This window comes from Fundulus heteroclitus, chromosome 15 (assembly GCF_011125445.2).
Source record: "Fundulus heteroclitus isolate FHET01 chromosome 15, MU-UCD_Fhet_4.1, whole genome shotgun sequence".
NCBI classification, from domain to species: Eukaryota; Metazoa; Chordata; class Actinopteri; order Cyprinodontiformes; family Fundulidae; genus Fundulus; species Fundulus heteroclitus.
The window spans coordinates 26,358,906-26,374,672 of NC_046375.1; the positions used below are offsets into that span (position 1 = coordinate 26,358,906).

Genomic DNA, 15,767 nt, shown 5'->3' on the forward strand with positions numbered 1-15,767 from the left:
GCAGTTGTTGTCATAGCAACATGTGCGCCAGCTTAAACCTGCTCGCGAGCAGGCTTATTTCATGTAAACAGGATTAGATTGCAGCTTTATAAGCGGAGAAGATAGGCAAGTCTGTCGTAGCCATGTCCATTTTTACGACAGCAACCTGTTGCGGAAGGTGCAAGAATAATTTGCAGAGTTTTTCGAATTAATCGCGTATTGCGCAATAGACAGGATCCTTTAGCGCAGCGCAACAGTGTAATTGTAGAATTACTTTGCATTTCAATAACCTGAACACAGCAAGGGAGAGACCCGACTGTTTGCAACCTATATGCATATCTGACTGCATTTCAGCGCTAAGTAGAACTGTTAAAAGAGGGATTCTCGTCTTGTCCTCTGGTTTTGACCCACTTTCCCGTTTGTGATGAGACGCTGAAAAAGGTTCTGCACTGTGAAAAGTGGCTTTATAAATGCAAAGCGGATATTGACAGACTGCAGGAGCAGTTTGAGCATCGTCTCCAAGATTTCCAGATTTCAAGAGAGGCGCAATAAGAAGAGAATTTCATTTTGGAGTCTTGTTCCACAGTCCCGTTTTCCACTCCTTCAAGAGTTTTCTGTCTCAGTGACCAGCATGTTTGGGAGCACGTATATATGTATGTGAGAGCAGCTTTTCATCACTGAAACACATCAGACCTAAAGAGAGGAACAGGCTTAAGAAGACCCATTCTTTTATCTGATGCAGATTGGATGCACAAAAAAGAGCTTTGATAACCAGTCTATAAAAAAAAATTGAAATCTGTAACGTTTTCTTGAAATTGTTTGCCTGCTGTTCTGCAGGTTTCTGCTATTATTGAGGCTGAAAATGAGAGCTGTTTACACTGAAGAAAATCATAGCAAGTGGTTATTTTTTTTTTTTTGCTTCAAACCTTTTTTAGTATAGAAGAGCAAAACTGTTATATGCATTTTACCAAGTTACTGCACTGTGTTTAATAAACATATAAACAACTGTATTGGAATGGCAGTTTTATTATATCTGCTTAAGTGTGGCAGATGTGGCCCTCTGGTTGTGTCCTCAAAAAATGGTGGCCCCTTCCATTATTTAAGTTGCCCATCCCTATATATGCTCCCTTTTGGTAAAATTATCAGACAGCATGGGATTAATTAATGATGGTGACACTCAGCCATATTTAGCCATACATCCAGACCAAATCAATTACTTTCCCTACAGGCATGTCTTGAAGACAACAAAACCTTAAAAATAAACTTCTTTATCAATCACTTAATCTGGATTGCATTAAATTGGCCTCTGGTAATAAAGTACAAAACCATGGTGTTATTTTTGATCAATACATATAATTTAAATCCCATATTAAACAGGTTTCCAGGGTTTCCTTTTTTGGCCCTCTGGAATATTGCAAAAATTTTAAATATTCTGTCCTGGAGTGATGCTGAAAATCTAGTCCATGCATTTGTTACTTCAAGGCTGGAATATTGTAATTCTTTACTATCACAAGGACCACAAAATGCAGTTCAAAGTCTTCAACCGATCCAGAATGCTGCAGCAAGAGAAAATCCAAAAGAGGGATCATATTATTCCAATTTTTGCTTCCTTTTAATGACTTCCAGTTAAATCAAGAATAGAATTTAAAATTGTCCTTCTCACATATAAAGCCCTTAATAATCAAGCTCCATCATATATCAGAGCTCTGATTACCCTGTATGTTCCTAACAGAGCACTTCGCTCTCAGACTGCAGGTCTACTGGTGGTTCCTAGAGTCTCTAAAAGTAGAATGGGAGGCAGATCTTTTAGTTTAAGACTAGGCTTAAAACTTTCCTTTTTGACAATGCTTATAGTTAGAATGGCTTAGGTTACCCTGGGCTTTCTCTGTTGTTATGCTGCTATAGGCTTAGGCTGCTGGAGGACATCAAGATATATTTTTCTCACTCTGCTAAGTTCTCCTACTGTTCTCCAATTTTAATTCTTTGTTGTTATTTTAACTTTTAACTTTTTTGCTCTCTCTTTAATTTTTCTCCTTATTGTAGGTACACCCGGTCTGCTGTTCTGTTAGCTGTGACACCATCCAGTGGAGCAGATCATCTGCCATTACCATATGACATAGAAAGGATTCCTGGATCAATGTGTGCTTCTGTGCTTTTTTTGTATCTCTGCTCTGTCTTCTCTAACCCCCAGCTGGTCGAGGCAGATGACTGTTCACACTGAGCCTGGTTCTGCTGGAGGATTTCCTCTCTGTTAAAGGGGAGTTTTCCTCTCCACTGTCGCTTCATGCATGCTCAGTATGAGGGATTGCTGCAAAGCTATCAACGATGCAGATGACTGTCCACTGTGGCTCTACACTCTTTCAGGAGGAGTGAATGCTGCTTTTCAAGACTCAGGGCAATCTGCTGGGTTTCCTTAGATAGAAAACCTTTTGACCAATCTGTCTGGAATATTTGATTGAATCTGACTTTGTAAAGTGCCTTGAGATGACATGTGTTGTGAATTGGTGCTATATAAATAAAATTAAATTGAACTGAATGTAAGACCTACATCACAAATTTGCAATGTTGAAGCACACACACGCTCATAATACAGTAGTGGTGATGGCCAGGAGTACTTATCATCAGTATTAGTAACAGGTTAGTTCCATATCCTTACTGCTGGTGTTGTTGCTATTTGTGTTTTGTTGTTGTTTTGTATAGATTTGTCTCTTTGCAGGTGATCATGGTTGTCTTTCCCCGGTTTAAGTTTTCTCTGTGTCTTTGTCCTTTCTTTCTCTTACTCTGTGCTTATTCTTCTTCCCCTCTTCCTCTGTCATGTTTGGTATCATTTTGTACAGAACAATTTAACAGCAACAACAAAAATAAAGGGTTGGATGTCAAATCAGGCTTTATAGGTTCAAATTTTCCCTTGGTAAAGCAAATGTGTTTGGCATAACCATGGCAGCCAGAGCACCATTTTGAAGACTGCGTGTTTAGTTAAAGCAACCTTTACAGCCTTTTGAGGTGGGTGTTCCATAGTAATAAAATCTCAAGACATTTGTGATGTTATCTCAGATAGAGAGAAAAAAGCTATTTAGACACTAAAAAAGAGTACTTGCTTGGCAAAAACCTTCCACAGCATTCCAAGAGAAGGACTTCATACCAATGAGGCATAAAGCTGAAAGTGTCTTGGTTTGGGGTTGCTTTGCTGTAGCAGATCAATCACCTTCATAGAATCTATCATGAATTCTGTGAATCAGAGGAAGCTTGAGGAAAATATAAGACCATCTATAAAAAAATAGTTCACTGTAATATTGAATAGAACCCTATTGACCCAAATCACTGTGATAAATCCCCCAAGAAGTGGATAAAAATTAATAAATGGAAAGCTTCTGAAGCCAAGATCCTGACCTCTATTGAGATGCTGCGGTGTAACAGGAAAACCTGCCCCACTCCTCACTGTCAGCTGTTGGATGTCTGAGGGGTTTGCTACATGTACAGCCTTAGACTGAGCTAAGAGACTGACAGATTACTACAAGAAACTTCCAACTGAAGCTATTTCAATCAGTTGGTAAAACTAGCTGTAAGGGGTATGATTAGGGTGAACAGACATCCCCAATTTCTGGAGAAAGTTCCTGTTTTCTTGGGATAGTCCCCATTTTGGATGACCTGTCTCCAGCAAAAAGCTGTCCCCAGAAATGTTCCCTTTTTTCATTATATCACGATGGATTAATAAGATTTAGCGCAACAACAGGTATTTTACCTTGAATATTTAATGTTGAATCTAAATCTTTTTACAAAACTGTAAGTTTTGTAACACGAAAAAGTTAATGACACAGAAAAACGCTGATCCTTTTTCATAAAATCATGTGGCCCAATTTCTATGGCTACGTGAAACAGAATAGTTTAAAAGAGGGTCTTACTTGTTACAACTGTTGCTAGAGGTGTTGTTGTGTTTGTGCCTGTTGTTGTGTTTGTTGTTGACTCTGCAAAATAAAAAAAATAATAAACCCAAATACCGTCCGTCCGTCCGTCCGTTGTCTTCCGCTTATCCGGGGTCGGGTCGCGGGGGTAGCAGCTTCAGTAGGGAGGCCCAGACGTCCCTCTCCCCAGCCACTTGGGCCAGCTCCTCAGGAGGAATCCCAAGGCGTTCCCAGGCCAGCCGGGAGACATAGTCCCTCCAGCATGTCCTGGGTCTTCCCCTGGGTCTCCTCCCGGTGGGACGTGCCCGGAACACCTCTCCAGGGAGGCGTCCAGGAGGCATCCTGACCAGATGCCCGAGCCACCTCAACTGGCTCCTCTCGACGTGGAGGAGCAGCGGCTCTACTCTGAGTCCTCCCCGGATGACTGAGCTCCTCACCCTATCTCTAAGGGAGAGCCCAGACACACTACGGAGAAAACTCATTTCAGCCGCTTATATCCGGGATCTCGTTCTTTCGGTCACAACCCAAAGCTCGTGACCATAGATGAGGGTAGGAACGTAGATCGACCGGTAAATCGAGAGCTTCGCCTTTTGGCTCAGCTCTCTCTTCACCACAACGGATCGGTACAGCGCCCGCTTCACAGCAGACGCTGCACCAATCCGCCTGTCGATCTCCCGCTCCATCTTCCCCTCATTCGGGAACAAGACCCCAAGATACTTGAACTCCTCCACTATGGGCAGCACATCCTACCCAACCCGGAGAAGGCACTCTACCCTTTTCCGGTTCAAGACCATGGTCTCGGATTTGGAGGCACTGATTTTCATCCCGGCCGCTTCGCACTCGGCTGCGAACCGCTCCAGTGAGAGCTGTAGATCACGCCCTGATGAAGCCAATAGGACCACGTCATCCGCGAATAGCAGAGACGCAGTCCTAAGGCCACCAAAGCGGAATCCCTCAACACCTTGGCTGCGCCTAGAAATTCTGTCCATAAAAGTTATGAACAGAATCGGTGACAAAGGGCAGCCTTGGCGGAGTCCAACTCTCACCGGAAACGAGTCCGACTTACTGCCGGCAATGCGGACCAGACTCTGACACCGGTCGTACAGAGACCTGACAGCCCTTATTAAAGGGTCCGGTACTCCATACTCGCGGAGTACCCCCCACAGGATCCCCCGGGGGACACGGTCGAATGCCTTCTCCAGATCCACAAAGCACATGTAGACTGGTTGGGCAAACTCCCATGCCCCCTCAAGAATCCTGCTGAGGGTGTAGAGCTGGTCCAGTGTTCCACGGCCAGGACGAAAACCACACTGCTCTTCCTGAATCCGAGATTCGACTATCCGACGGACCCTCCTTTCCAGAACCCCTGAATAGACCTTACCAGGGAGGCTTAAGAGTGTGATTCCTCTGTAGTTGGAACACACCCTCCGGTCCCCCTTTTTAAATAGGGGGACCGCCACCCCAGTCTGCCAATCCAGGGGAACTGCCCCCGATGTCCACGCAATGTTGCAGAGCCGCGTTAACCAACACAGCCCCACAACATCCAGAGCCTTAAGGTACTCAGGGCGAATCTCATCCACCCCCGGAGCCTTGCCACCGAGGAGCTTTTTAACAACCTCGGCAACCTCAGCACCAGAGATGGGAGAACCCGACCCAGAGTCCTCAGGCTCTGCTTCCTCAATGGAAGACGTGTTGGTGGGATTAAGGAGGTCTTCGAAGTATTCCGCCCACCGACGCACGACGTCCCGAGTCGAGGTCAGCAGCACACCACCCCCACTGTAAACAGTGTTGGTACTGCACTGCTTCCCCCTCCTGAGACGCCGGATGGTGGACCAGAATCGCTTCGAAGCCGTACGGAAGTCTTTCTCCATGGCCTCTCCGAACTCTTCCCACGCCCGAGTTTTTGCCTCGGCGACCAGCCGAGCCGCCTGCCGCTTCGACTACCGGTACACATCAGCTGCTTCCGGAGTCCCACAGGCCAAAAAAGCCCGGTAGGACTCCTTCTTCAGCTTGACGGCTTCCCTCACCGCTGGTGTCCAGCAGCGGGTTCGAGGGTTGCCGCCACGACATGCACCGACAACCTTGCGGCCACAGCTCCGACTAGCCGCCTCAGCAATAGAGGCGTGGAACATGGTCCATTCAGACTCAATGTCCCCCGCCTCCCTCGGGACGTGTTTAAAGTTCTCCCGGAGGTGGGAGTTAAAGCTCCGCCTCACAGGGGAACCCAAATACCTATATTTAATAATGTGCCAGAGGTCTACAACTACAACTTAAATGGGCATATAATAATACATATCAAACCCAAAACACATAAAAAGAAATAATCTGGACCATCAAACATGATTTAGGGAAATGACCTCTAGTAACACTTTGTAGTCCTTACTTGTGACATGTTCTGGTGCTGTTGTTGCGTTCATGGTTGTTGGAGCAGCTAGTGTTGAGTCTGAAAAACAAAGAAGTTGGAAACTGTTTATAGAAACAGATGATCTGAATTTCACTGCTTTTACTGTGAATAACTTTTCAAAAACTATCTAAAATAAGACAATATCATTCTATTTAATACATTTCAATACATTTTATACTAGGCACGTGACGTGTGGCGCGATAGGAAAAAAAGGGTTGATAAAAGTTTCATATAGAGACAGTTTTCCTTCCTTTCTCTTAGCCTATCATATTAGTTGATGCTACAGTCACTACTTCCTCTCAACCAATCGTAATCGCGGACCCAGGCACGTCGTCACAAAGCGCTGCCCTCTCAAACCACAACACAGAGCACGTGAATATGTTGCAGCAAGGACAGGCGGAGGGAATTGTTCCAAAACCGGGTTTTACTAGTTCGCCAGTCTGACAGAAATAAACCACAGTGATTTGTAAAAATTTGCAAGGAACCAGTAAAAACAAAATCGCAACCAACTTGTTTCATCACGTAAGCAGCTCACAACCAGCAGCAGCGCAAGCTGTGTCAGCACCGCGCGACACCGCGTCATCTTCTTAGGAATCTTCTGGAACTTCTTCTAAAACAAAGCAGGTATAGCAGCTAAACTGGGCTACCTTCTTTGTGATAAAATGATAAAGCGTCCAAGCGGCATAAGGACATCACGCATGCAGTAACATGCTTCATCGTGATGGGTATGCTGCTATTGTCTGCAGTTGAAAAACCTGGCTTCAAACAATTACTCGCCACTCTTGATTCGCGATATAAATTTTTGGGACGCAAGTTTTTCTCTAACAGCGCCCCCTAAATTGTGGAACTAGTGCAGGGAATCAGTGCAAAATGAGCTGCAATCTGCGTCTTCCCACACCACAACCTCGGACCTCAGCCCTACATTGGCCTCTCAATTGACTATATAGAAATAGAATAACTAGTGTACTATTCCCACCTAAATAGGCTATTCTATTAATTAATTTGTTATATTTATTTTGGTCACTTTAGTTTATTCATTGTCAGTATTTAATAACATAACTCAGGTCGCTTAAGTTATTTTTCTTTAAAAAAAATTCTGTTATGGTTAAAAAAGTTGGTTAAATAAAGATTTTATTGGAATTCTGTGTTTGTGTTCTTTATTACAATAAAATCATTTAGCAATATCATAAAATGTCCAGGCAGAGCTGCACATAGAATAACGTTTTAAATATTTTTTAATAATCATCGATATCGATCAATATGCATTTTTTTATCAATAAGCTTTTTTTCTATATCGTCCAGCCCTACTATTGCCAGTACATCACAGGGCAAGACAGGACGAACAGCCATGTACACATAAGAACCATTAAGAGAGAACACTAAACTTAACAGTCACGTTTTTGGACTGTGAGAGGAAGCCTGACCATTGATTGCAAACATGCATGGGGAAAACATGCAAATATGCAAAAAGCCCCAGGCCAGGATTTGAATGCAATACCTTCCAAAAAAAGTAAAAAACAAAGCATAATGCAATACCTTCTACATCAAAGCCTCACATCACCAAGAAAAATCCAAACCAATGGGTCATTTTTTTCTGTAGTGATAAACCATTCTTCCCTACATGGTGATCAAAAGGGCTTGTAAAATGGTAAATGGCTTGTACTTGTATAGCGCTTTATCAAGTCCAACAACCCCAGAGTGCTTACCTAACTGCCCTGTGTAGAGTGTAATATTTGGTGAAGAGGGAATTATAATGTGGGGGTGTATTTTAGGAAAACCCCCATGGAGGGGCAGACCAGAGTGGTGGTACCTTTTTTAAGAAGGAGGGACAAAAGGGTATGTTCCCACTATTTAGGGATCACATTTCTCAGTCCCCTTGTGAAAGTCTAATTTAGGGTGTTGGAAGAGTGCACCAACCAACTTTGGAACCTCACATTCAGGATGAGCAGTGTGGCTTTTGTCCTTGCTATGGAAATCGTGGGGAGTCATGAGAGGTTGTTTGTCCAGTTTACATATGTTTTGTGGATCTGCAGGTATATGATCATGTTACCTAAAGTTTCCTGTGGAGGATACAGCCAGGCTACAGGGTACCAGGGGTATCCATAAGGGTTATGTGATGTACAAAGCGAGACCTGTGTCCAGTTTGGCTACAGCACTTCAGTCAAAAATCCTCTGAGAGATAAGGGGAAGGAATCACAGGAAATGGATGGGAAGCATGTCTAATGAGAGGCCAGCTTATTTGATAACAGACTTGGCTGGAAGACCAAATTCCAGGCACCAGCATCTACATGGATGGCTTCCATCTGTTCAGGGCTGACAGAATAAGGGACAGCAGAAAGTGGAGAGGAGGTGGTGTGGCAGTGTATGTTAATTACAAATGGTGCAGCTCTGGTCATGTTACAATTAAAGAAACATTTTTGTACTAAGGATAAAGAGCTGCTAGCTGTTAGCATGAGACCATATCAGCTTCCAATGATAGCTATGGTAGCTTACATCCTCCCGTCTGCTAATGAGGAGCCAGCCTGTGACATCACCCTCACAGTTATGAGCAAAATGCAAATTTTCAACCATCTATCCATGCCCTCTTCTCTTCCACCTTTCATCAATATGTTACCTGAAAAATGCTAGACTTTCTTTTTGTAAACTGCAAAGTGGCATGCTTGGGTGACAGTGGCGCAGGAGTTAGGGAGTTCATCCTGAGCAAGACACTTCCCCTGAATTGCCTGCTGCCGGTGGTCAGAGGGCCCAGTGGCGCCGATGTATGGCAGCCTCGCTTCTGTCAGTCTGTCTGTGGCATAGCGCAACACATAAAGTACTTTGAACCGCCTTGCTGTTGAAATGTGCTATACAAATAAACTTAACTTGACTTAACACTATCAGGGTGTGAATGTGCATGTGAATATGGTCTCTGTTTATCCAGTTATCCTTTTTGAAAATCAGCACACAAAGGTGCTTTTAACCTTCATGCAGTCTTGCTCGAACTACAGTGGATAAAACACAAATGTGGTCAATGCATGCTCTTTTTTTTCCTAAATTCATTTTGCTCTTCCACCAAAATTTTATTCACTTCAATATACTCACAAAGCCTGTAGTTCAGGACAGCAGTGTTCACATTGTAAGCAAAACTTTACAAACTTATGCCTCTATAATTGAGAGGGACTCTGGTGACGGTTTAGGAATCGGCTTAAGAATAGATTTATACCATATTAATGGTATAATACCACTATGAAAACAGTGTTTAAACAACACCTGGATCAATTCAATAACTTAGGACTTTCAAGAACTACATTAGACAATCAACACCCACAGCTTTAAGTATTTTGATTAATTCTGTACCTCCTCCACAGTACCTCCTCCACAGTCAGGCAAAAATAACTCAGTGTCCTGTACGGTCTCGAGCTCCACCTTGACAAGCCCAGGCTGTTGATCACTCACCCTCACACGCTCCAGAGCCACCAGCTTCGGCACCGGGTTACAGCGTAGTCCCTCGCTCATCAGAAGTTTCACTTTATCTTCTACATCTTTGCCCACAGTCTGAGGCAGCCCATGATAACCAGTAAAATGTCTGGGTCTAAGGACTTCCCCCACACTCGATTTGTGTGCATTTTTGTTTCAATAGTGTCAATCCGGGAACACAAAAAACTGACTTCCAGGTCCAAATTTTGACAGTTTTTTTGTGCCACCTTCTCCAACTCACTTTTAAATGTAGCTTGTTAGTCAGAAATCAGTTTTTCTAGGCATCCTTGAAGATCATTTGTTTTCATTTGTGTTTGCATTTTAGTGGGCATGTTATCCATAGCAGTATGCATCTGATCCATTCTGGCACAAAATGCATGCAGTTCATTCATGAAAGAGGCCTGATCCAACTCAGCATCCTTCTTGTTGCGTTGACGCGTATCATCAGCCATACTTTTGCTTAAAAGGCAAAACTCTTCAAAAGCACCAAGATACAAGCTTACTTGGATCACACCTAAAGTTTACAACACTGATCACATAATCATGATGGAGCCATCTTTCTGCTTGAGTGACCATTATGGTGATAGACGCGATTTCTTGGCTATGCTCATGCACAGATCTGTAATACTTTTCATTGCGATTCAGACAGGCGCAGGCTGCACCGTGCAGTTCATTTTGAAGAGGCAGTTTTAGCGCATATTCAGACAGAAACAGGCTGTGGGGAACCGAGGTGTGTTGTCGTGGGCGTGTTTACCTGCTGAAGGTAACTGCTGTTAGGTAATAGATAGATAGATAGATAGATAGATAGATAGATAGATAGATAGATAGATAGATAGATAGATAGATAGATAGATAGATAGATAGATAGATAGATAGATAGATAGATAGATAGATAGATTAAAAAAAATAATCTTGGGGGTGCGTCAACCCGGCTGGGACATGGGAGGGTGTGCGCGGCTAAAAAAGTTTGGGAACCCCTGCTTTAAACCATTAAAAATGGACAATAGCTGCTAATGTTTATTAAGGAAACTCATCTATTGATACTGTAAGGCTGTTAGCTGTTATAACTGTTGTTGCAGATGTGGTATTTGTGGATGTTGTTCCAGCTGATGGTGAAACTAAAAAAGTATTTACTGTAGAATAATTTCACAAATTCTGCTTGATTAGAAAACAATAGAATAAAAATGCAATCAATTGACATCTCCTACATTTGTTTTTACTGACTTGTGACTGCAGTTGCATTTGTGATGATTGGTTACGTAATGATCAGAGGTGTTGTAATAATTTTCTCTGAAGAAACATTTAGAAAAGAAATAACATTAACCTATTTATAACACTAAAGAGCAATGAAGTTGGTGCTGATGGTGTAGTTGAAGTTTCTCAACTGTTCTACAGCTGTAACATCTTTGGTTTTCAGCTCAAAGGAAAGCAGGTATTGACGAACGACTGGAGGAGCTAAAAGGATTGACAGTCTAAGCTTTATGAACAAAAGTACAGTATATTTTACCTACCCTTGTAAAGGGTTTTAATGTTAATCGAGAAGATTCCTGTGATTTCTCACAGTCACTTACTTGTTGTATCTGTTGTTGCAGCTGTTGTCGTAGACATGGTTGTTGTGGGAACTGCTGTTGAATCAATAAAAAGCACTTTTACAGTGAAATCTTCTCAGTAATGTGTTTCCATTAACAATCAACAGACTAAAAAAGCATAAAAATTTAGACATTCCCTTCATTTGTTTTTACTTACTTGGTACTGCAGTTGTATTTGTGATGTTTGTTGATGTAATGATCAGAGGTGTTGTAACAGTTGGCTCTTCAGAAACACATTTGGACAAATTACAATGGATTAAAGTATGAACAGATTTTTAACACTGGCTATGAAGAGTAAAATCCTAGAATTATCTCTAACTTTGATAAATGTTGGTTCAGTCATTATTACAGGTCAATCTAGCAGTTATTGGTCAACTTGATGGTTTTGTTGAATAAGGACAGTATGTGTTGCAAATGTTGCTACGGTTATTTTAGGGACTGTTATTGTTAATGTGATGTTTTCTGCTGTTAATTAATTATTTCAAGTTGAATTATTTTTATTATGCAAACTGCTTAGTTCAATACTGTTAAAAGTATGTTGTTTTTGGGATAGTTTAGAAGTTAAAAACAAACACAGAAAGGTCTAAATTTACCCTGCATGTCAACACTATCTTACATTGAAAACTACAATTAAAATGCATATAAAATTTGAACATTTTGCTTTACTCTTTTTAAAGGCTGGTGACAAAGAACAGCACACTGTTGAGAATGTTGTAGAATAAATAGTTTTGTATTTCTCACCAGTTGTTGGTGTTTGTGTTGGGCAGGAGTCAAGATCTGTTTAAAACCAGTGATGTTTTATAAAATCAAACAGATCAAACTGGTAATACATAAAGTATGAGAACCTTACAACACCTACCTGATAGTGGCTGGCAGTAAGTGTTATTTGGAGGAAGTGCATTGATACATCCACAGGTATTGTCCAGAATGTCGCTGCATTTGCCAAAAGTGGAGCACATGTCACAAGGCCAGCCATACTGATCCTCACATCTGCACTGGTAGGTTGTGTTATTGGGGGAGCACACTGAGAACCAGACAGATTGTTTCAATATTTCAAACAACACCCTCTTCAATCTAAAACAATTGTTCCAGTTCCAGTTATTACCTGTAGAGATGTTAACACCAGTGATCTGTATCAGACTGTTGGTGCTGATGGTGTAGTTGAAGTTTCTCAACTGCTCTACAGCTCTGACATCTTTGGTTTTCAGCTCAAAGGAAAGCAGGTATTGACGAACGACTGGAGGAGCTAAAAGGATTGACAGTCTAAGCTTTATGAACAAAAGTATATTTGGCCTACCTTTAAAAAATACCAAAGGGTTCTTAAGTTAATCGAGAAGATTCCTGTGATTCCTCACATTCCCTTACTTGTTGTAACTGTTGTTGCAGCTGTTGTCGTAGACATGGTTGTTGTGGGAACTGCTGTTGAATCAATAAAAAGCACTTTTACAGTGAAATCTTCTCAGTAACGTGTTTCCATTAATAATCAACAGACTAAGAAAGCATTAAAATCAAGACGTTCCCTTCATTTTTTTTTACTTACTTGGTACTGCAGTTGTATTTGTGATGTTTGTTGATGTAATGATCAGAGGTGTTGTAACAATTGGCTCTTCAGAAACATTTGGACAAATTACAATGGGTTAAAGTATGAACAGATTTATAACATTGGCTATGAAGAGTAACACCCTAGAATTATCTCTAACTTTGATAAATGTTGGTTCAGTCATTATTACAGGTCAATCTAACAGTTATTGGTCAACTTGTTGGTTTTGTTGAATAAGGACAGTATGTGTTGCAAATGTTGCTGCGGTTATTTTAAGGACTATTATTGTTAATGTGATGTTTTCTGCTGTTAATTAATTATTTTAAGTTGAATTACTTTTCACTGGGAACAAGTCCGACTTACTGCTGGAAATGCGGACCAGACTCTGACACCGGTCGTACAGAGACCTAACAGCCCTTATTAAAGGGCCCGGTACTCAATACTCCCGGAGTACCCCCCACAGGACCCCCCGAGGGACACGGTCGAATGCCTTTTCCAGATCCACAACACACATGTAGACCGATTGGGCAAACTCCCATGCCCCATCCAGGATCCTGCTGAGGGTGTAGAGCTGATCCAGTGTTCCACGGCCAGGACAAAAACCACACTGCACTTCCTGAATCCGAGATTCGACTATCCGACGGACCCCCCTTTCCAGAACCCCGGAATAGACCTTACCAGGGAGGCTTAAGAGTGTGATTCCTCTATAGTTGGAAAACACCCTCTGGTCCCCCTTTTTAAATAGGGGGACCACCTCCCCAGTCTGCCAATCCAGGGGAACTGCCCCCGATGTCCACGCAATGTTGCAGAGTCGCATTAACCAACACAGCCTCACAACATAATGTGATGTTTTCTGCTGTTAGTGAATTATTTCAAGTTGAATTATTTTTATTATGCAAACTGCTTAGTTCAATACTGTTAAAAGTATTTTGCTTTTGGTATAGTTTAGAAGTTAAACACAAACACAGAAAGGTCTAAATTTACCCTACATGTCAACACTATCTTACATTGAAAACTATAATTAAAATGCATATAAAATTTGAACATTTTGCTTTACTCTTATTAAAGGCTGGTTACATAGAACAGCACAGTGTTGAGATTGTTGTAGAATAAATAGTTTTGTGTTTCTCACCAGTTGTTGGTGTTTGTGTTGGGCAGGCGTCAAGATCTGTTTAAAACCAGTGATGTTATATAAAATCAAACAGATCAAACTGGTAATACATAAAGTATGAGAACCTTACGACACCTACCTGATAGTGGCTGGCAGTAAGTGTTATTTGGAGGAAGTGCATTGATACATCCACAGGTATTGTCCAGAATGTCGCTGCATTTGCCAAAAGTGGAGCACATGTCACAAGGCCAGCCATACTGATCCTCACATCTGCACTGGTAGGTTGTGTTATTGGGGGAGCACACTGAGAACCAGACAGATTGTTTCAATATTTCAAACAACACCCTCTTCAATCTGAAACAATTGTTCCAGTTCCAGTTATTACCTGTAGAGATGTTAACACCAGTGATCTGTATTAGACTGTTGGTGCTGATGGTGTAGTTGAAGTTTCTCAATTGCTCTACAGCTCTGACATCTTTGGTTTTCAGCTCAAAGGAAAGCAGGTATTGACGAACGACTGGAGGAGCTAAAAGGATTGACAGTCTAAGCTTTATGAACAAAAGTATATTTGGCCTACCTTTAAAAAATACCAAAGGGTTCTTAAGTTAATCGAGAAGATTCCTGTGATTCCTCACATTCCCTTACTTGTTCTAACTGTTGTTGCAGCTGTTGTCGTAGACATGGTTGTTGTGGGAACTGCTGTTGAATCAATAAAAAGCACCTTTACAGTGAAATCTTCTCAGTAACGTGTTTCCATTAATAATCAACAGACTAAGAAAGCATTAAAATCAAGACGTTCCCTTCATTTTTTTTTACTTACTTGGTACTGCAGTTGTATTTGTGATGTTTGTTGATGTAATGATCAGAGGTGTTGTAACAATTGGCTCTTCAGAAACATTTGTACAAATTACAATGGGTTAAAGTATGAACAGATTTATAACATTGGCTATGAAGAGTAACACCCTAGACTTATCTCTAACTTTGATAAATGTTGGTTCAGTCATTATTACAGGTCAATCTAACAGTTATTGGTCAACTTATTGGTTTTGTTGAATAAGGACAGTATGTGTTGCAAATGTTGCTGCGGTTATTTTAAGGACTATTATTGTTAATGTGATGTTTTCTGCTGTTAATTAATTATTTTAAGTTGAATTACTTTTCACTGGGAACAAGTCCGACTTACTGCTGGAAATGCGGACCAGACTCTGACACCGGTCGTACAGAGACCTAACAGCCCTTATTAAAGGGCCCGGTACTCAATACTCCCGGAGTACCCCCCACAGGACCCCCCGAGGGACACGGTCGAATGCCTTTTCCAGATCCACAACACACATGTAGACCGATTGGGCAAACTCCCATGCCCCATCCAGGATCCTGCTGAGGGTGTAGAGCTATCCAGTGTTCCACGGCCAGGACAAAAACCACACTGCACTTCCTGAATCCGAGATTCGACTATCCGACGGACCCCCCTTTCCAGAACCCCGGAATAGACTTTACCAGGGATGCTTAAGAGTGTGATTCCTCTATAGTTGGAACACACCCTCCGGTCCCCCTTTTTAAATAAGGGGACCACCACCCCAGTCTGCCAATCCAGGGGAACCGCCCCCGATGTCCACGCAATGTTGCAGAGTCGCGTTAACCAACACAGCCTCACAACATAATGTGATGTTTTTGCTGTCAGTGAATTATTTCAAGTTGAATTATTTTTACTATGCAAACTGCTTAATTCAATACTATTAAAAGCAGGGCTTTGAACCGGTTCGAGGAACGAAAACGAAAACCGGGA

General features: G+C 41.9%; 1 protein-coding gene across 1 annotated transcript in view; it reads right to left on the reverse strand.

Moving 5' to 3' along the window:
- LOC105919020 (uncharacterized protein PB18E9.04c) overlaps positions 1-15,767 on the reverse strand; it is a 66,960-nt gene that overhangs the window by 13,706 nt on the left and 37,487 nt on the right. The window contains exons 13-25 of the mRNA XM_036147652.1: positions 14,802-14,867; positions 14,627-14,680; positions 14,367-14,507; positions 14,121-14,285; positions 14,003-14,038; positions 12,871-12,936; positions 12,696-12,749; positions 12,436-12,576; positions 12,190-12,354; positions 12,072-12,107; positions 11,488-11,553; positions 11,313-11,366; positions 6,239-6,324 (exon numbers count right to left, since the gene is read on the reverse strand). Coding sequence (XP_036003545.1) covers positions 6,239-6,324; positions 11,313-11,366; positions 11,488-11,553; positions 12,072-12,107; positions 12,190-12,354; positions 12,436-12,576; positions 12,696-12,749; positions 12,871-12,936; positions 14,003-14,038; positions 14,121-14,285; positions 14,367-14,507; positions 14,627-14,680; positions 14,802-14,867 — 1,130 coding nt within the window. The remainder of the gene's footprint in view (positions 1-6,238; positions 6,325-11,312; positions 11,367-11,487; positions 11,554-12,071; positions 12,108-12,189; positions 12,355-12,435; positions 12,577-12,695; positions 12,750-12,870; positions 12,937-14,002; positions 14,039-14,120; positions 14,286-14,366; positions 14,508-14,626; positions 14,681-14,801; positions 14,868-15,767) is intronic.